Consider the following 21,114-nt stretch of genomic DNA (forward strand, 5'->3'; position numbering starts at 1 on the left):
TCGGTGTACTGTACCATCTCGAAGGCTTACTAAACCGTAACCTGAGTGTGGTACTGTGGGGCAAAGTGTGGTGACAACAGGTGTCTAAAATACATAGCGGCAGAACATGCATGGTTTAGCACCACAATGGAAACAGGGGATTACACTACTGTTAATCACATGCACTAGCAATCAAGTTTGACTTAACTCATAAGGCACATTCCAAACATCCACTACATGTGATACAGCGACACATGGGCCCAAGCCGGTTGATTGCTGTGACAACCCCAACAGAGTCATGGAACGTTACTGCTGGGGGTTCAGTCTGACCCTCCAATCTCCTGTATAATACTTACTGCCCAAGTACACTCTCAAATGACATGTCATTGACTGGAGAATAGGCTGGGTTTAACACGTGTACAAGATGTGGGGGCAGATACGGTGGTCCCTGATGAATGTATCCACAATGGTGACAGCTCCAAAGAACTGAGGCCAAAGTTCTGTAGTCATATGGGCCAGCTGGATTGGACAGACTGCATGGGAAAGCCCCCAGTGATGGGTTCTTGGATTTGAGATAGTGTATGTTCCTCTGTATAGAAGAAAAAGGGTAAGAACACTTTTCAAACACTTCCCTGTTCAAAAGAAGTGTTATTGTATTCGTCAGAGACTGCACTGTTCGTCAGTCTATTTATTCACAATTCTAAAAACGTGAATGTGTTAATTATACTTATTTAGGAAATGTCTAGGTCGGAATGTTCATTACATATGACGTTCAAAAGACGTCGTTGGCAGTTTAGTGATAAAGGATTTAAAAATGAACACAAGTCAGAATAATCTCTACTGGAAGTGGAAATACATTTTCCAACACCAGGAAACAACAGGGAATGCTGCTGTGTCAATGGAAAAACAATAAAAACACAAACAGCAGCAATAACACAATGATGATAACCGGTGTTGATTTTGTGCACTGACTCCATGTGGTAGCATCATAATGTTTACATTGCTGGAGGCATTTTAAGGTAGGTCGTCCCTGAGTCAATATTATATCTCACTCACAAAAAAGCTCAGCGGCTCACCTGATTCGATGGAAATCATAACACAGGCTGTTCACTTGGCCTTGACTTTTACCTGTTAACCCCGCTGTTTTGTGGCTCAGTTGGTAGAGCATGGCACTTGAAAAGCCAGGGTGGTGGGTTTGATTCCCACGGGGGACCAGTATGAACATGTATGCAGTCGCTCTAGATAAGAGCGTCTGCTAAATTACTCAAATGTTTTGAACATTAGAAACTAGTCAAGAGTAAACAGCTAACACACTACCAAGCGGAGCTTATTGATTGGGTATAACCTGACCCACCACATTATGTAAAGAATACAAAAAGACTTGATCAATTATTCATTAATGCCTCTCCTATATAAACATGTATACAGTGAACGAATATGTTTACGGCCAAAACATGAATACCTACATCCTAAACTTAATAAAAACATGCAGGCACAAAGAACCAACACACCCGTCTGTATACCACATTCTTTTGTACAAACTGTTTTGTTATCAACTCATTAAAAGTGCTGTACTCTGTTCTTTCTATTTGCTTCCACGGAATGAGTAGTTATCTAATAATATAAGTGGAAAACAAAAGCTCTGTGGCGAGTAGTCCACTATGTACCACCGGTAACTTGTTTACACAGTAAGACCAAAATTACTCAGTAAGCTGGTGGCAAAATCTCTCGTTATAACTTAAACTTGTAACTGCAGGCTAGTATTCCAACAAACTGGGCAACATTCATTGACCACAACATGCACCCAGTTGGTTTTATCTTTCTGTTCCCAAGCAGAAGTGAGACCAACTGAACTGGCACATGAGACAAACAAGTGATGTAGGTGCCACATTTACCACACCATGCCAAATAGGGATGGTGCTACTATGGCACAGTAGTACAGACAGACCCCTGTACGTAGTATCCAAAACAGCCTTGGCCGGGACAGCCCTCTGTAGGGCCACTGGGGACCCTCAGACCCAGCTGGTGAGTGGAGGCACCTGCATACACGCCAGGGCTCCTCCACTGTAGCTGCAGCCTATAATAGATACTGGCTTTTACAGATGGCCACTTGAACTGGAAAAACAGCATCATGTTTCAACTGGCCAGTGCTGTCTTCATGTGTGTGTCCTCACCCTGTATGCGTGGGGGTTGTTATTGGATAGTGTTTACAGTTCTTTAAACATGTGCAGAACAAACAACGTTTGTGTAAATAGAATATATGTTGTGTTAGGGTTAACGCTCGAGTTCTCTAGCTTAACCAAACGAGGTGTTTTTGGACAGTCTAATTTCGGCACTGTGACGGAAGCGTAGCCTACATATGAAACATCACTTATATCCTACTTCTATGATTTACATATGATATAAAAAAGTTTAATCCAGAAAACCTATTGTCTTATCATACGCACGTCTGTATTCCCTCTGCTTGTTTAGTCTAGAATTTATTTCATTTCACACAATGTGTCAACATGGTAACAATGTATCAACACATGGAAAAGTCAGGGGCGACTTGTGGACTAACGTTACACGGAGTGTTCTTTCTGTTAGAGGTTACATGCGGGGCAACTGGAAGACCTTTGCACCTTTTCTTAACTATTCAAGCGGCAATGTTACAATGTTACTTACAGTAGGGTGTGGGCTATGGTCAATTACAGACTATACGCTCACCTCAGCGATGAAGACTCGATCTCTTCGGCACTATTGACACCCGAGGCAGGCGATAAAACTTCAATATTGCTAATATATCCGGTCAAGATGACTCCCTTGGGGTCCTGCTGGCGACTCATGTTGCTCGACTCATGCCGTATTATTGTTGAAGTTCGCAGTTAACTTTGAATGTACAGCCTCCAGGAATAGGAGAGCTGTTCTGTGTGTGAGGGGAGTTGTCTTTTTCAATGAGCTCACCGCCTCCTCTAATAACATGGGGAGAGTTCGTTTTGCATGACTCAGTGCTCCGGGTGGGTGTACATTTTTTTTAAGTACCAATGTAATGGTCTAAAATATACAAGCTCTGAACACCCGGTGCACCGAGACATGCAAAACGAACTGACACATGGATACTCAACAGCTGCCTGAAAGCACCGCCCAGAATGCTGTTGGACGTTGTAATTTGGGTGGGCCAGACCTATAAGACTGTATGAAAGATCACTATATTCTTGTTTTAGCCATCTATCTTATCAACTTACTTTATATGGTCCCCCGACCATTGGCCCCAGCACTACTGATATCCTATCTGGGTCATACGTTTGTCGAGTAACGTAAAATGTATGCACGCATGACTGTAAAACGCTTGGGATAAAAGCGCCTGCTAAATGGCATATATTAGGCATAAACCTGAAAACAGAACAATGATGTTTTACTACCGTAATATTCCAAGTTGCAGTATGTTATAGCTCATATTTGGCCTATATTGTTATGAATCATGATGTAGTATGCATTATAATGCACAATAATGACTTATTCCCTGTCATTTCACCTGTACTTTGTGAATTAAAATGCATTATTCTAATCACTATTGATCTGAGGTCCTCTGTGACTATCTAATTATATGGATTCATGGCATTTAAGCATGAATTACGTTGATCTTATACCTATGTAGTAACACGGTAGTAACGGCAGTACAACAATTTTGATGTTACATATAATTTAATTCGTGTATTTTGTGAGATTTATGTAAATGTCCATATTCCAAATGACTATTTGTTGAAGTGCTAGATATTTACGTGGGCCGCTGGTGCGTGCCAGAAGCCAAAGACATTATGTTACACTTAAAAACTGTTAGATTCTGTTCCAATCAATTAGTGAATATTCATTAGTCTGGCAGGCTGAATCGGAAGACCTCTCTCCTGGTTATAATGGTGTGGAAAGTTATCAGACCAGCTCCAACACGCCTCATAGGTTTGACATCTGAGCAGCACTGGCCATTACAACAAAGGCCTCCCACACAACAGCAAATTAGTAGGCTACCTCTATACTGCCATCTGGTGGTCAGTTACAAAAAATGTTCTACGTCTGTCAGGTGCAGCAGAGGAAATCCCTTTGTGTAAGAATCACTGGCAATGATGCTCAAAGGGGACTGGATCCATTGCTGTGATAACACCTAACAAAAGCTTGTGAGAATTCACTAAACAGAAACATTTATATTCTTGGCATGTTACACTTTCACCCTTATATAAATTTGATATTAGACTAATAACACCCCACCTCAGTCCTTCTGGACAGGTGTGGACTATGACATGAGAAAAGCTCTTACCAAGGTGAAATGTACACCAGCAGGTACAAGAATGGAGTGAAACTGAATCTGCACATGACAGTGGTGTTTTTAGCTTGGCTTCCTGCACAAGCTTAGGAACGTCAACACAATATTTTTCATGTTCTTCGGTGACGAGGTTTAAGATGTTTATTTTGTCGGAACAATTAGCCTTCATATGATTTATCGCCCATGGATTACTATTTTGTTATTCCTGATTATTCACATTTCTTATTTCTGAGAGCGTTGCCCTCTGCAGCTCGGTCAACTTTATATTTCTCGTGGCTGAAGGACTATCAAGAATGACTTCAGTAGCTATAATCTATGAAGTCCCACCATTTACCAAGCTGCCCTGTCTCAACACACAGAACCTCATCAGAAAAAAAGAGGATAGCATGTGTTTTCAGAGATCTTGCAACACAGTCGACACATAAGTCACTCAAGTCCATATCCCATAATAGATAGAGTGTGACACACATTCAGTAAAGCAAGCCCTAAAATCGGTTCCATACCTTAGATGAAGATAATAGACGAATTTGGAAACCATGGTAACCATTTTGTGTTGAGGTCCAACGCTCTATTGGCAGAGAGGAGGAGAACCCCCTTATCCCATGTGAGGGGAGGACCTCTTCGACTCCATGGCTCACCTTGCCATGTGCTGCAGAGTGGTGTTAACGCACACACACAGCCAAACATACGCGCACACACACTCACAGAGAGCATACACACTCACAGTAGGCAATCAGCCCCCGAAGAGCTGCCCTTGGGTCCCCTCCCATACACCCTCCAGCACCTTTGCGTAATCTCATTAAATGATTAATGCCCTTCTTTCCTGTGCTCTCATTCCAACTACAAATCCATTACAAAGAACATGCTGCTATTAATGTCTTCAAAGTGAATGGAAGGGGGACAGTTGAAAATCAAACTGTGTGTCTGACAGTTGTATTTGTTGTGTGATGCAAATCAACCATATTAGGGGTAGATACTGTACTTCCTGATGTAGCTTTTCAATCCTTTTAGTTTACCCTCAGTCTTTCTTCCCTGTCTGGGGTGTGTCTGTGTAAATGTGGGGTCACTGGGATTACAACTGACATGGGTCAGTATTGCAGAATGGAGTGATCAGCAGACTGACCCCCATCAAGAGAAGGATGTTGGTTTCAGTACAGAAATGACACCAATCAAGGTAACGAGGAGGAGCGACTAACTGACTGCTCACTACTGCCTCAGTAATTCTAAGCATGCTTAATCCAAAGGGCTTTGACAGACAACAGATGCTCAGACTTAATCACATTCACCACTATGCTATCTCAAAGATTTCTTAGTGTTAATGAGGTAATGTGTTATAACACAGTAATACAACTTTCTAATAACACATTGTTACAGTGATAAAGCCGTAATAACACTTTGTTACATTAATAACACTTTGTAAGAACCCTTTATTTCAGTAATAACGCAGTAATAACACTTTGTTACAGTAATAACGCAGTAGTAACACATTGTAATAACACTGTTACAGTAATAACGCAGTAATAACACTTTGTTACAGTAATAATGCAGTAATAACACTTTGTTACAGTAATAACGCAGTAGTAACACTTTGTAATAACACTTTGGTGCAGTAATAATGCAGTAGTAACACTTTGTAATAACACTTTGTTACAGTAATAATACAGTAATAACAATTGTGTTTATTTCACCTCTAAAAAGCGTCAGCTGTCAGAGCAGCTCACAGATCATTGCACCTGTACATAGACCATCTGTATATAGCCCATCCAACTACCTCATCCCCATATTGTTATTTATTTTTTTGCTCCTTTGCACCCCAGTATCTCTACTTGCACATGTATCTTCTGCACATCTATCACTCCAGTGTTTAAATGCTAAATTGTAATTACTTCACCACTATGGCCTATTTATTGTCTTATCTCCCTAATCTTACCTCATTTGCACACACTGTATATAGATTTTTTCTATTGTGTTATTGACTGTACGTTTGTTTATTCCATGTGTAACTCCGTGTTGTTGTTTGTGTCGCACTGCTTTGCTTTATCTTCGCCAGGTCGCAGTTGTAAATGAGAACTTGTTCTCAACTGGCCTACCTGGTTAAATAAAGGTGACGTAAATAAAACATTTTTTAAAAGATCACGTGATTCCTTATTGTTTTCAATGGCATGGAAGAGGATATGGACCAGATTCACAAAACAAAAAGCATTTTTCGCAAGAAGTGTTTAAAATTCTCAACAATTCCTTCCAAACAAACTATAATTGCAAACTAAAATATGTAGATTCATAATGTACCAAAAGTGTGCAGTAAAAAAACAGAATATAAAATAATATCATTGACTGTACAGTTGAAGTCGGAAGTTTACATACACTTAGGTTGGAGTCATTAAAACTCGTTTTTCAACCACTCCACAAATTTCTTGTTAACAAACTACAGTTTTGGCAAGTCGGTTAGGACATCTACTTTGTGCATGACACAAGTCATTTTTCCAACAATTGTTTACAGACAGATTATTTCACTTATAATTCACTGTATCACAATTCCAGTGGGTCAGAAGTTTACATACACTAAGTTGACTGTGCCTTTAAACAGCTTGGAACATTCCAGAAGACGATGTCATGGCTTTAGAAGCTTGATAGGCTAATTGACATCATTTGAGTCAATTGGAGGTGTACCTGTGGATATATTTCAAGGCCTACCTTCAAACTCAGTGCCTCTTTGCTTGACATCATGGGGAAATCAAAAGAAATCAGCCAAGACCTCAGAAAATAAATTGTAGACCACCACAAGTCTGGTTCATCCTTGGGAGCAATTTCCAAAGGCCTGAAGGTACCACCTTCATCTGTACAAACAATAGCACGCAAGTATAAACACCATGGGACCACGCAGCCGTCATGCCGCTCAGGAAGGAGACGTGTTCTGTCTCCTAGAGATGAACGTACTTTGGTGGGAAAAGTGCAAATCAATCCCAGAACAACAGCAAAGGACCTTGTGAATATGCTGGAGGAAACAGGTACAAAAGTATCTATATCCACAGTAAAACGAGTCCTATATCAACATAAACTGAAAGGCCGCTCAGCAAGGAAGAAGCCACTGCTCCAAAACCGCCATAAAAAAGCCAGACTACGTTTTGCAACTGCACATGGGGACAAAGATCGTACATTTTAGAGAAATGTCCTCTGGTCTGATGAAACAAAAATAGAACTGTTTGGCCATAATGACCATCGTTATGTTTGGAGGAAAAAGGGGGAGGCTTGCAAGCCAAAGAACACCATCCCAATTTGTGTCCAGAACTGAAAAAGCGTATGCGAGCAAGGAGGCCTACAAACCTGAATCAGTTACACCAGCTCTGTCAGGAGGAATGGGTCAAAATTCACGCAACTTATTGTGGGAAGCTTGTGGAAGGCTACCCGAACCATTTTACCCAAGTTAAACAATTTAAAGGCAATGCTACCAAATACTAATTGAGTGTATGTAAACTTCTGACCCACTGGGAATGTGATGAAAGAAGTAAAAGCTGAAATAAATCATTCTTCTACTATTATTCTGACATTTCACATTCTTAAAATAAAGTGGTGATCCGAACTGACCTAAGACAGAGAATTGTTACTAGGATTACTAAGATTAAATGAGTTTAAATGTATTTGGCTAAGGTGTATGTAAACTTCCAACTTCAACTGTATATTTTTTATGTTGATGAAAAGCTAGTGTAAATGTTTTTGCTAGAAATTTTGGAGCTCTTCCGGATACACAAAATCCAGAACCTGTAAAACACAGTACCAATCCAGAACCTGTAAAACACAGAATGGATAAGATTAGTGAAAGAGTCGATTTTTGAAATATATTTTTCATCGTAAACCTAAATATTGAATCCCTTGTAAAATAAATGTAGAATGACTAATTCATGCGATAATACATGACAACTAATGATATTTTTATTGGCTCCCAACTGCCTGACATCAAGTATGATTCCTTACCAATAGCAATCCAGTGATGTAAAAACAGGAAGAAAGAAACAGACAGGATAGTAATTGAATGACACATTTTCAACCATAATAAACAAATAAATAAATAAAATCATGCTTTCTGTCAGCTTGTGAAACTAATGAGCCAGCATGTATGAACATGATGTTATTGTGACAGCCATCTTTATACTAAAGCAGCCTTACAACCATGCCTAACATAACCTAGATTGAAATCCCATCAATTCAGTGACAGAATTAACATTGACATTGTTTGTTCTTCTAATCCAATCCATTAGCTGTTACTGAAAGTCATACTTAAACATCCTGTGAAAAATGTGTCTCAGGTGGGGAGTAGACTCATGTGGAGTCATTAATGTGTTTGCTATTATCAAACCTGGCATTACTGTAGAGCACAGGCAGCACCAGGCACCCAGATATCATTACAGTACGTGGGCTGGCTGCTATACAATATCAACACTAATTGATGTTACACAATAGAAAGAGGGAAGTTTGAAGCATGGTGCTTGACACAGATTTGAATACAAAGTAGACAGCAGGCAGTGGGCTGTCCATAGATACATAATTGTAATAATCTGTTGATTTAACTAGAGTAAATATGCCAAATACAAGTCATTGATGGTTTGAGTTATGTCAGGTTTGTTCAGAAAAGCTTACATTTATGAACCCTTGGACAATGAGATTCTTCTCCCCTTGCCTCAATCTCTTGCTGCTTACCTGCTACCGTCAGATCGATGTGTATTAGATTGACTGGGATGGCATAATCCCATACCCACTCCTCCACAATCCACTCAAATATCAAGCCTCCCGAAAGATAACTTAGCTCCATGGAGATCACAGTCACTGTGCAGGGAATCCAAACTACACACCTGAATTAACAAATCAAGTCAAATGTATTTCTAAAGCCCTCTTTACATCAGCAGATGCAGTGGTGGAAAAAGTACTCAATTGTCATACTTGAGTAAAAGTAAAAATACCTTAATAGAAAAGTAAAAGTCACCCAGTAAAATACTACTTGAGTAAAAGTCTTAAAGCATTTGGTTTTAAATATACTTAAGTATCAAAAGTAAATGTTATTGCTAAAACGTACTTAAGTTTCAAAAGTAAAAGTATAAATAATTTGTAATTCGTTATATTAAGCAAAACATACGGCACCATTTTCTGTTTTTTTTTTCATTTATGGATAGACAGAGATCATATACCAACCCGAAGCATTTGTGTTTAGTGAGTTCGCCAGATCAGAGGATGTAGGGATGACCAGGGATGTTCTCATGATAAGTGTATGAATTGGACCATTTTCCTGTCAAAATGTAACGAGTGCTTTTGGGTGTCAGGGAAAATGTATGGAGTAAAAAGTACATTATTTTAGGAATGTAGTGAAGTAAAAGTAAAAGTTGTCATAAATAGTAAAGTAAAGTACAGATACCCCAAAAAACTACTTAAGTAGTACTTTAAAGTATTTTTACTTAAGTACTTTACACCACTGAGCAGATGTCACAAAGTGCTATAAAGAAACCCATCCAACATGAACACACATAATTGGTAGTCAATCTAAAAAAGGGTAATGATTCCAACTACTAAATAACAAGAATAAAGTCTTGGATCAACTCACGTATTTTGGACTTGATGGTTGTGTTGTGTAGTCAAAGTGTGCTAAAAGGCTGTCAACCTCATGTACCCTGCAGAGAATATGAATCGTGTGAAACCTGAGTCATAAATGATACATTTGCCATTAACTGTAGTTACAGTAAATGTGTGAGGTAGCACTAGGGACATAATTTGTGATGCTTTTTAGCAGAAAGCAAAATGTGGGTTCCATGCAGACATCGTGCATGTTTTTGTGGGTAGTTTCTGTGTTCACGAGAAAGGAAGTACAAGTCAATCATGGACCACAACATATGACAATGGAACTACTATATATGAAAGACAGGATATACTTAATTTGAATATTGTGAAAAATATCTATTATTTTAGACCCTGAAAATACCAATGCAAAGACTGACCAAAATGTAGTAAACAGAATAGAAGGACATCATGTCCATCAGCAAGTTCTGGAGAACAATCTGTAAGGAATTTTTACATTATATAAGACTCCATCACACAAGACCCCAAGAAGTTCAGTCGTTCATTCCTAATCAAACCTATAATATGATCCATAATAATATGGAGTCGCTCAACCATTGCTGCCGCCACAAAACTACTAAAAGGAAGGCCATGTAGGCATTTCACACTAAAATACTTGCTTAAACTAAACTCAGATAGGTTCAGTCATTTCAATGGGAGGTATTAGAAGTCCATACCAAATGCTCTAAATTGACTCGTCAGCTGTTTTGTGATACTTACAATAGACAGCAGCAGCACATGACCTACAGTCATGACCGAAATGGTTGACACTCTTGATAGAAATGAGCAAAAAAGACTGTATAAAATAAATAATACAAATACTGAGCTATATTGGGTGCTAAGAAAAATGGGGAAATTATATTATTTTATACTAATACAATTACTCAGTGAAAAAGTATTTATTTAACAAGTAATTAAAAACATTCTATAAAAGATAGGGGTCAAATTGATTGGCCCCCCTTTTTTCAAAACTCAGGCGCCCTTCCCTTGTGAGCATAACGACACTGAGACGTTTCCAAAATGTTTTATGAGATTGGAGAACACAATGGGAGGGATCTTAGACCATTCCTCCATACAGAATCTTTGGACTGCCGTCTTCAATTCAAATCACAGGTTTTCAATGGGGTTCAAGTCAAGACTGAGATGCCTATTGCAAAATGTTGATTTTGTGGTCAACAAACCATTTCTTTGTAGATTTTGATGTGTGCTTGGGGTTATTGTCTTGCTGGAAGATCCACGTGCGGCCAAGTTTCAGCTTTCTGGTAGAGGCAAGCAAGTTTTTGGCTAAAATGTCCTGGTACTGGGTAAAGTCCAGGACCAGTGGAAGCAAAATAGCCCCATAACGTCAAAGATCCACCACCATATTTTACAGTAAGTGTGGGGCACTTCGCATCCTGCTTTCAACACCAAACCCACCACTGGTGTGCGTGGCCAATGAGTTAAATGTTCATGTCATCCAACAAATGTAAAGGCCTGAAGGTTGATAAACGGCTTTGGCACTTGGATTGGAACTGGTGCTATGGTCAGATGACATGAAAATGGAGCTCTTTGGCCACGCACACCAGTGGTGGGTTTGGCATCGAATGAAGGATCGATGCAAAGAACCCCATACCGACTGTAAAATATGGTGCTGGATCTTTGATGTTATGGGGTTATTTTGCTTCCACTGGTCCTGGGGCCCTAGTGAAGGTCAACGGTATCATGAACTTTACCAAGTACCAGGACATTTTAGCCAAAAACCTGGTTGACTCTGCCAGGAGGCTGAAACTTGGCTGCAAGTGGATCTTCCAGCAAGACATTACCCCCAAGCACACAACAAAATCCAAAAAGAAATGGTTACTTGGCCACAAAACCGTCTCAGTCTCAGGACTTGAACCCGATTGAAAACAGGGGTGGCAATCATTTTGACCCCTCTCTTTTTCTGAGCAATTGTATTAGTATAAATACTTTTTTTTGTTTTTTTTTGTTTGTTGCATACAATATAGCTCAGTATTAGTATTATATATTTTGTACAGTCTTTTTTGCTCATCTTTATCAAGGATGCCAATAATTTTGGTTATGACTGTATGTACACAGTGCCACACTAAGTTAACATGTAAACACGTACATTTAGTTCCCTACTACTCCACTTCCTGTGGTATCCAAAACTGGAGTCCAACGTATTTACCCATGTTTAACTGACATTGGTCTTGATCTTGATTGATGTTGGTTTTTAGCACTTCAGAGTATACCCTCAATACCCACAATGCCTGCAACAGCAGTCCAACAACATGAATGGCCGCCTTTTTCTTTTATCATTGGAGTTGCTAAAAGGTAGCCTACCTAGAGCAAACAAACCAGGGGATGAGGACTGTTCTTAATGGGCTTAAACACATACAAAAAGTTTCCTATCTCAATCCATTCTGGATAAAGCCCGACCCAGTGCCCGGACCACTTCTACAGCAGCACCAACCCACAATGGCTAGAAATACACCTGAGTGGTGTGACAACCAACCTGTCGTCACACACTGTGATGTCAGTGCATGCATATTCACCGGGCCATATTTTTGTTTAGAATATTAATGTGTTGTTGGTCTGTTGGGGTGTATATACTGTAACAGCTGCTGGAGCACCAGGAGGCAAGCCAGACTTGACTCTGGGTAAATGAAATGTAAATGGGACACACAGTTCTTCAGAACAGTGGTGTTCTCTGCTTCTCTGGCCCACTGATCTACAGTGTATTGTGCGACATATGATCTCTCTGCAAACCGGACATATTCTTGAATGTTTAGAGTTGAGACATTAACAAGGCCCCTGCTACATGTGTCGTTAAAACCATGACAGAACTTTGAGGAAACAGAAACAAGTCCTAAGCACTTAAACCATAAACACAGTCTTCAGTATGTCTTTTGACAATCACCCTCCATGCCCTAATCAGCACTGCATCATATGAACTTATTTTCTTTTTAGTGAATTAGTGACACTGTAACTCACTAATCACTAATGTTATGTACAGTGAGTGGATTGTGCGGTGACCTCAGGCTATATGTAACCATCGCCGAACATGCATTAGAGGAGAGATCACCAACACAAAGCATTTCTTCAGTTAATTGCTCAGTCATATGCAGGAAAGGGCTCCCAATGAAGTAATTTCCCTTATGCCATGCCACTATGGCTATGGACATTCCATAACTTGGAATTGAGCTCCATAAGGTAAAAATCTAATGTACAGTATGGTGATCTGCAACAGCAGTAGCACCCCATGCAGTATGCATTTGCCATACATGCTCTTACAGAGCAGCCCATAAGTATGAAATATTTTACAGAAAAAGTAGTCATACTCATGATCATATCTATAAGACCATAGGGGATATTTTTTTGTATAACTTCAGGCAATGGTAATGGTAATGAATGATAAGCTTGATTGACTACAAAATCTACACAAAACGTTACTGTACAACATTTGTTTCAGTCTGGAAAGCCATTACTGATGAAAGCCAAACTTTGTGTATTCTATTCTAACTGTAATCTATTATATTATACAATATTCTATTCTGTTATATCTGTTCTGTATATTCTATTCTATTATATTGTGTTCTAGAGTTCCCTTGATCAACTCTAGAGAAGCTAAACTAGAAGTCCAATAAAGGTAGCTGGATGTCTGGGTTATGGAATTAAACAGTAGGCCATGGCTACAGCCCATTACTGTTTTTCATTTAGATGTCATTAAATCAAGTTCAGCCAATTTGTTTTCATAGTAATAACGGACTACAACATGGCATAAAGAAACTTTGTACATCAATCTGCTTTAATTTGCATGGTTTCTTGCACAGGACTCACAAGCACAGATTCATTTTATTTTGAACTGTAACGATAACAACGTTGATGCGTAAACCTAAACACAAAATAGAAAAATAGGTTGACGGCGCAAATTCTGTTAAAGTATACAACACAATGTCGGTATTGAAACGTTTTTGGACATTCTTTGTGCTATTTCGCAAGTCACCCCATTTCACTGTCGACAAGCAAACTGGGTTTTATTTTTTAGTAACATGGTATTCGTGTTATTTTATTCTAATCATCGCCTGTCTCAGTCTCCAAACATCCACAACGCATCCATAATAATTTGCTGATGGTTTTATGTCGATGACAAGGTTATGCGACAAATAATGGCTTCATCTATTACATATGTTGTTATTCAACCAGCTCAAACTTTCGATATTGGTATGATGTGTTTTACAGTCTAGCTGAGGCACCCACCGCAAGCACTCGCTCAGAGCCATGCTCATGCGCATTGACGGCTGCCTGGGCAATTTGTCAGTACTCGTGGGAGAATTTGGGTAAGAAACAGACAAATTAAAACAAATGTACTTTAGCATAAAACAATTGATGGAGGAAATTATGCATTATAGTAATGAGTGATCTGTTATATAATACTTTCGCTAGAGGTTCATTGCGGCAGAATTTGACCAAAACTTAGCAATAAGTACAAAACGACTGGACGTGTCATCAATAATATCAGCCAGGAAGAGGTTCAATGCGTAGAGCGTGAATATATTGCGTTCTAAAATTGTAACAAAAGTTGCGTCGAAAATTACTGCAATGATAGAAAATATGTTGTGCTAGATTTCTTGTCTCCCAGAGACGTATATAATAATGGTATATTGTACTCTTTCAATAATAATGTTTGCTTCAGTGTAATTCCCTGTTATGGCTGGGGAGAGGAAGACATTGCGCTTGACAAGCGAACTGGACTCAAATATTTATACCATAATTTCCTTCCAAAAAGCTTTCAAGGCAGTTAAAATATTATTTTTGTTGTAGAGCAACGAGTCTGCAGGCCTGCCGGTGAGAATTATATAGGACTATATTCCAGCTCCGCCATTTTGGGAAACTGGCTTTAAAACACATTAAATAGTATCAGAGCAAAGAAAAGTGTTAATATCTGATACAATGCATGATTAGCGTCTTGCTAAGGGACATCACAAAATGTCTGTAACACACCTAGTTGGAATACAAAGGAAATGCGAACTGGTTGCGCCCAACCGAATCATTTAATCCCACTCGTAATTAAAACTATTTGACTCAGAAAGCTCGAAATAAATATTAATAACGCTCATAACCGACAATGGACATCTGATGATAAAATCGAACACACAGGTTGAATAACGTGCACAGTAAACACGCGGAATTTTCCTTTAATAATAATTGTTGATAATTCAAAAAAGTGTTCTCTACATATGATGCAATTTTGACGCTTAGCAGAGAGAGGATCGATCTTTCAAATAGTTTGCGATGGAAATGCATTTTGCATGCATAAAATGTAAGTTACTTTCATATTGCAATTTCGTAAATGCCTGGCAACGATTTGCTGTTAATGTAGGCTACTGTCTTAATGCCTATACTTATTATCTTAGGCGCATACATAACACACAAATTAAATACCCTACCGAAATATCAGGAATTATATTTGAAAGACAGCAATATTGCTAGATCATAGGCCTATTGCATGAACTATCAATAATTCATAATTTCTATCAAATACGTTAAACATTTCGTCTACATTTTTTGTTCAGTGATTTCATTGTTTGATAGGGTCTGAAAGTTTCAAACGCTGTCGTCTAAACCTAGTCAGCACTGACCTCTAGTGGTTGATGTATGTCATCGAGTTACAATGTTGCAGGCCTTCCGCTGTTAAGTTTCAACAATAATTGAAACATTGTTGCAAAGCGGCTTTGTGAAACATTATTGAGACACTGTTGCAAAGCCGCTCTGTGAAACGTTCATTTGTTTCTCTTCTATTCATTTGACTTGCACTTTGCGCAGGACTACGGTTGCAATTACTTTACTAAGCGGATGTTTTTTAAAGTCAGTTTATGTAGATTCAGTAGGCCTATGCCATATTCATTCTGCACAGTGCTATTTATTGTCTGGCCTGGCTTCGTCTTGTCTTTTTCAGATATCCCCATTTTTTAACATGGATGAGTCTAAAAATGCTACAAATACAGCTACAAATGCAGCAACCCCTGATTTTGATGTGTATGGTGCCATGGACTGGAAAGATGGTGTTGGAACCCTAACTGGGAGTGAGCTGAAGGTACACATCCCCACAATAGCTGAAAAGGTTCAATGTTGCCATATATATATATATATATATAATAATTATTATATATATAATAATGTTTTACTTGTGTTATACCTATCAGAATAAGGACACATTATAATGAAATAGAATGATCCATTTGTGTAATGACAAAATCAATGAAATATATAATTGTATAAATCATAAATTCTATAATTCATAATTAGGACCAAGGACTTTTTCCTGACTAGGTCACATGGCGCTAATCACAGTATTCATCTAAATATACAGTATGTCTTCACTCCTCACGTATTCAGTGTTTTCAGAATGTATTCACACCCCTTGACTTTTTCCACATTTTGTTATGTTACAGCCTGAATTTAAAATGGGATTAAATTGAGATTTTGTGTCACTGGCCTACACACAATACCCCATAATGTCAAAGTGGAATTGTGTTTTTAGAAAAGTTGATACATTTATTCAAAATTAAAAGCTGAAATGTCTTGAGTCAATAAGTATTCAAGATAGGTGCCTTGCAAAGAAGGGCACCTATTGGTAGGTGAGTAAATATATATATTTTTTAAACAGACATCGAATATCCCTTTGAGTATTTCAGTTATTAATTACACTTTGGATGGTGTATCAATACACCCAGTCACTACAAAGATACAGGCGTCCTTCCTAACTCAGGAACAAAATAAAAATATTCCAAAATATACTTCCTGTTTGCAGTAAGGCACTAAAGTAAAACTGTATGAAATGTGGAAAGAAATTAACTTTATGTCCTGAATACAAAGTGTTATGTTTGGGGAAAATCCAACACAACACATCACTGAGTACCACTCTTCACATGTTCAAGCATGGTGGTGGCTGCATCGTGTTATGGGTATGCTTGCCATAGGCAAGGATTAGGGAATTTTTTAAGATAAAAATAAACTGAATAGAGCTAAGCACAAGCTCAATCCTAGAGGAAAACCTGGTTCAGTCTGCTTCCAACAGACATTGGGAGACAAATTCACATTTCAGCAGGACTGTAACCTAAAACACAAGGCCAAATATACACTGGAGTTGCTTACCAGACGACATTGAATGTTCCTAAGTGGCCCAGTTACAGTTTTTACTTAAATCGGCTTGAAAATCTGTGTCAAGACTTGAAAATGGCCGTCTAGCAATGATCAACAACCAACTTGACAGAGCTTGAAGAATTTAAAAAAGAAAAATAGACAAATATTGTACAATCCAGGTGGGCAAAGCTCTTAGAGACTTATCCAGAAAGACTCACAGCTGTAATCGCTGCCAAAGGTGATTCTAACATGTATTGACTCAGGGGTGTGAATACTTATGTAAATGAGATATTTCTGTATTTCATTTTCAATAAATTTGCTAACATTTCTAAAAACACATGTCATTCTGGGCTATTGTGTGTAGATGGGTGAGAGAAAAACATTGATTTAATCCATTTTGAAAGTTTGTGTTGTGTTTATTAGTTTAAGGTAAATGAGTTTGGAGTCTTGGAGGTCCTAACAGAGGAGGGAGAAGATGAGAGTGTGAAGAAAGCTCATGCCACCATTACATGGGCAGTGCCCACTGCTCAGGAGGGTAAGATGGCATGGTTCAAAGTCCACAACTTTTAGATGCTCCCGGAAGGGATATATTTGTGAGACGTAAGCCTACGCATGTACAATGTTTGTATCCCCACTGGGGTCTGAGATGCACCTGATCGGGTGGGATGTGCATATATTTTCTCTTTTGTCTTTCAACTAGGCATGTTTAACTGAAGGTTTTCACCAGCTTATCACATACCATGCATACAGTCTTTAAGAAGCTGCCGTAGAATTGGCTTTGTTTTTACGTTTCACGGCAAATCATTATATTGTCTATAACGGCTATTTACAAAACGAGATAATTATCCATCCTGTAACTTTTCTGTCTGAAATAGTATTTCATGTTAATAGTTTAGGATACCTTTGATATACAAGATGTGTGCATTTTCAATAATTGTCATAATTGTGTCTAACCCTAGGCATGAGAGTCAGTCGAATTGAGTTCAGCAAAGCTAAGCACAAAATGGTGGATCGTGATCATTATAAGCGGTCAGCTATCAGCTATCTATTTGAGCATTTCTGATTATCTCCAAATAAGGCCTTCAATTTGAGTCTCAGTCTAGCTGGTGGCTATGTTGCTGTTGTTTATTAATGAAACAGGGAATGCACGGGAACCTTTTATGTTATCCCATTGCTCTGTTGTTATTGACCCTGAGCTTAGAAATGATTCATTAGCCACACAGGATATGGGTGAGGATGACTTTGTGACTCTCTCTTTTCTTCGCCCTCTCTCCCTCCTTCCACAACCCTCTCAGACAGTGCTGCGGTAGCCGTGAAAGAGATAGAGGAGATGCAGGAGGGGCAGTGGGCCCAGAGAGGCCTGGTGTGCGTGCGCTGCCAAAGGAAGGGCTCCCCCATGGACTTCATGTCTGATGGCCTCCACTGCAGTGAGCGCTGTCTGCAGCAGGACCAGCAGGAGTGAGTGGGCTGGGGAGCGGCCTGGGGAGCGGCCTGGGGAGTGGAGAGGACTAGGGTTTCATTAGTATCCAGGGCATCTAGTCTGGTCTAGTCTTAACTGCAGTTTTTGCATATGCTACTTTCCGGTAGTTGAGCTGATGTTTATTGCCCTTATGAAGTTCTGTTTGTAATAACTTCCGCTTTTGTACAGTACACTGACATAATGGCCAGTACAGACTTTCACCCAGTCAATGAGAGACATACATTGTGATATTATGCCAAATTATTGTGGTTAAATAAATGTTTAACGTCATTTTTATTTTATTATTCATATGTCTCGATGTGCTGATATAAGCAACCATATATATTTAGTTTCCTACATTCATAACCACAACAACTATAAACATATTTCATATGCTTAAGAAAGTCGATAAGTCTACCTCCTCAACATTTCTTTGGCAAGCCATCCTATGCAGGGTGGATGCCAGAAATAATTGATCAGTTAGTTAATGTAAATACTAGCGGCAGACAGACAGACAGGCAGACAGACAGGCAGGCAGGCAGGCAGGCAGGCAGGCAGGCAGGCAGGCAGGCAGACAGGCAGGCAGACAGACAGGCAGACAGGCAGACAGGCAGACAGGCAGGCAGGCAGGCAGGCAGGCAGGCAGACAGACAGACAGACAGACAGACAGACAGACAGACAGACAGACAGACAGACAGACAGACAGTGCTGCCGTGGGCCCCATATATCCATTGTTTTTATATGGGAGAAACTGCGAACAGAATGTTGCACCTTAAAGTGGTATTCCTTCTGTGGATTTACTACTGCCATGGCAACAGAGAAGAGAAAGACAGACTATACATCCTGTAATGAACAGTTAATCACATTTCATTTGAAAAAATTGGAGTTAGATTGTCATTTTTGTTAGATTTTGACCATATTTCTAGCTGCTGATGATGATAGGATTATTCATAGGCAGCCATTGAGTAAGTCAATGTAGGAGTAATGCGTTATGAATATGAAATACAGGGTGTGGTCCCCCCTTAAAATTTTAGACTTGAAAATCTATTTAGTTATACAATCTAATAATATCCTGGTAACACAATCAGTTTTGTTTTCTGTCCAGCACCTCATTAGTGCATTTCTTTGTCATTTTTTTGTCAGTCATTGTGCATAGATTTCAGAAATTGCCATGAATGAAGACTATTTTGGCATAAATGTTTCATGCTGGCCATGCTTTAGCTATTTTGCAGTTCAGCTATTACTGAAACTATAGTTTATTAGAAGGGTAATCCTTTTTGCACAAACCTTTACTCTATATTTCTTTCCACTGCAGTGAGCTGAAGCTAAAGAAAGAGGTTTCGAAGAGTAATGGGGAGGTGGTGGGGGTCAGCCGTAAGAGGTGTTTGCAGCAGGACAAGATGGACACCACAGAGGTCCCGCCTGAGGACGATGAGGTCTATGTCAGTATTACTTTATTCCGCCAAGGAATTGTAATTTTTTACAAATGTTATCCTGAATTGTGTACCTACTGAATTATACATAACTGTTGACATCTTACTGTTATTTCTCGATATTTCATCACATTTTGTAGATATTGCTTATTTGATTTATATGGTATAGAACCTCAAGTCTGTAAATCTTTTGGCATCACTCCAAATTGCACAAGATTGTGAGGGATGACGCGTTAGCCTTGCATGCCTTTCCTGCTGAGGTGTCATAACTCGTACTAAATGAATGCTTCACAGAACATGCTGCGACCCGACTGGTGTAGATAACTCTTGGCTAATCTCTGATTTATCATTATTGTTTCAAAATGGAAACATTTCAATGTACAGTACACACAAATTCAGAATGATTTCAATACTACCTTGTTAACACTGTCCTCATTGCCTGCGCCAAAATATCACATTGCTCTAGTCTGTACTGTATGTGTGAGTACAGTGCATTCGGAAAATATTCAGACCCCTTGACTTTTTCCACATTTTGTTAGGTTACAGCCTTATTCCAAAATTGATAAAATAGTTTATTTCCCTTATCAATCTACACACAATACCCCATAATGACAAAGCAAAAACAGGTTTTTAGAAATGTTTGCAAGTGTATAAAAATTATAAAACTGAAATATCACAATTACATACAGTACCAGTCAAATTATGTAGTAACCAAAAAGTGTTAAACAAAGTAGCCACCCTTTGCCTTGATGATAGCTTTGCACACTCTTGGCATTCTCTCAACCAGCTTCACCTGGAATGCTTTTCCAACTGTCTTGAAGGAGTTCCCACATATGCTGAGAACTTGTTGGCTGCTTTTCCTTCACTCTGCAGTCCAACCTATCCCAAACCATCTCAATTGGGTTGAGGTCGGGTGATTGTAGAGGCCAGGTCATCTAATGCAGCACTCCATCACTCTCCTTCTTGGTCAAATAGCCCTTACACAGCCTGGAGGTGTGTTGGGTCATTGTCCTGTTGAAAAACAAATGACAGTCCCACTAAGCGCAAACCAGACTGTATGGCGTATCGCTGCAGAATGCTGTGGTAGCCATGCTGGTTAAGTGTGCCTTGAATTCTAAATAGATCACAGACAGTGTTACCAGCAAAGCACCCCCACACCATCACACCTCCTCCTCCATGCTTCACGGTGGAAACTACACATACAGAGATCATCTGTTCAC

At 39.2% G+C, this 21,114-nt stretch overlaps 2 protein-coding genes across 5 annotated transcripts in view; one reads left to right on the top strand and one right to left on the bottom strand.

The window, feature by feature from the left end:
* Positions 1–4,936, bottom strand: part of arhgap18 (Rho GTPase activating protein 18) — a 28,477-nt gene extending 23,541 nt beyond the window's left edge. Inside the window, exon 1 of one of the 3 annotated variants that reach the window (XM_045719456.1) lies at positions 4,780–4,936. In XM_045719456.1, the coding sequence (XP_045575412.1) occupies positions 4,780–4,823 (44 nt within the window). In that variant the 5' untranslated portion in view covers positions 4,824–4,936. 3 annotated transcript variants of the gene reach the window in all.
* Positions 4,937–14,091: 9,155 nt separating this feature from the next.
* The window catches only part of l3mbtl3 (L3MBTL histone methyl-lysine binding protein 3), a 37,386-nt gene continuing 30,363 nt past the window's right edge, over positions 14,092–21,114 (top strand). The window contains exons 1-5 of one of the 2 annotated variants that reach the window (XM_014205068.2): positions 14,092–14,196; positions 15,816–15,953; positions 17,426–17,537; positions 18,298–18,460; positions 19,777–19,903. In XM_014205068.2, coding sequence (XP_014060543.1) covers positions 15,834–15,953; positions 17,426–17,537; positions 18,298–18,460; positions 19,777–19,903 — 522 coding nt within the window. In that variant the 5' untranslated portion in view covers positions 14,092–14,196; positions 15,816–15,833. Of the gene's footprint in view, positions 14,197–15,654; positions 15,954–17,425; positions 17,538–18,297; positions 18,461–19,776; positions 19,904–21,114 lie in introns of those variants that run through there. The other variant, XM_045720793.1, reaches the window with a different exon arrangement.

The sequence above is a fragment of the Salmo salar genome, chromosome ssa06, assembly GCF_905237065.1.
Source record: "Salmo salar chromosome ssa06, Ssal_v3.1, whole genome shotgun sequence".
NCBI classification, from domain to species: Eukaryota; Metazoa; Chordata; class Actinopteri; order Salmoniformes; family Salmonidae; genus Salmo; species Salmo salar.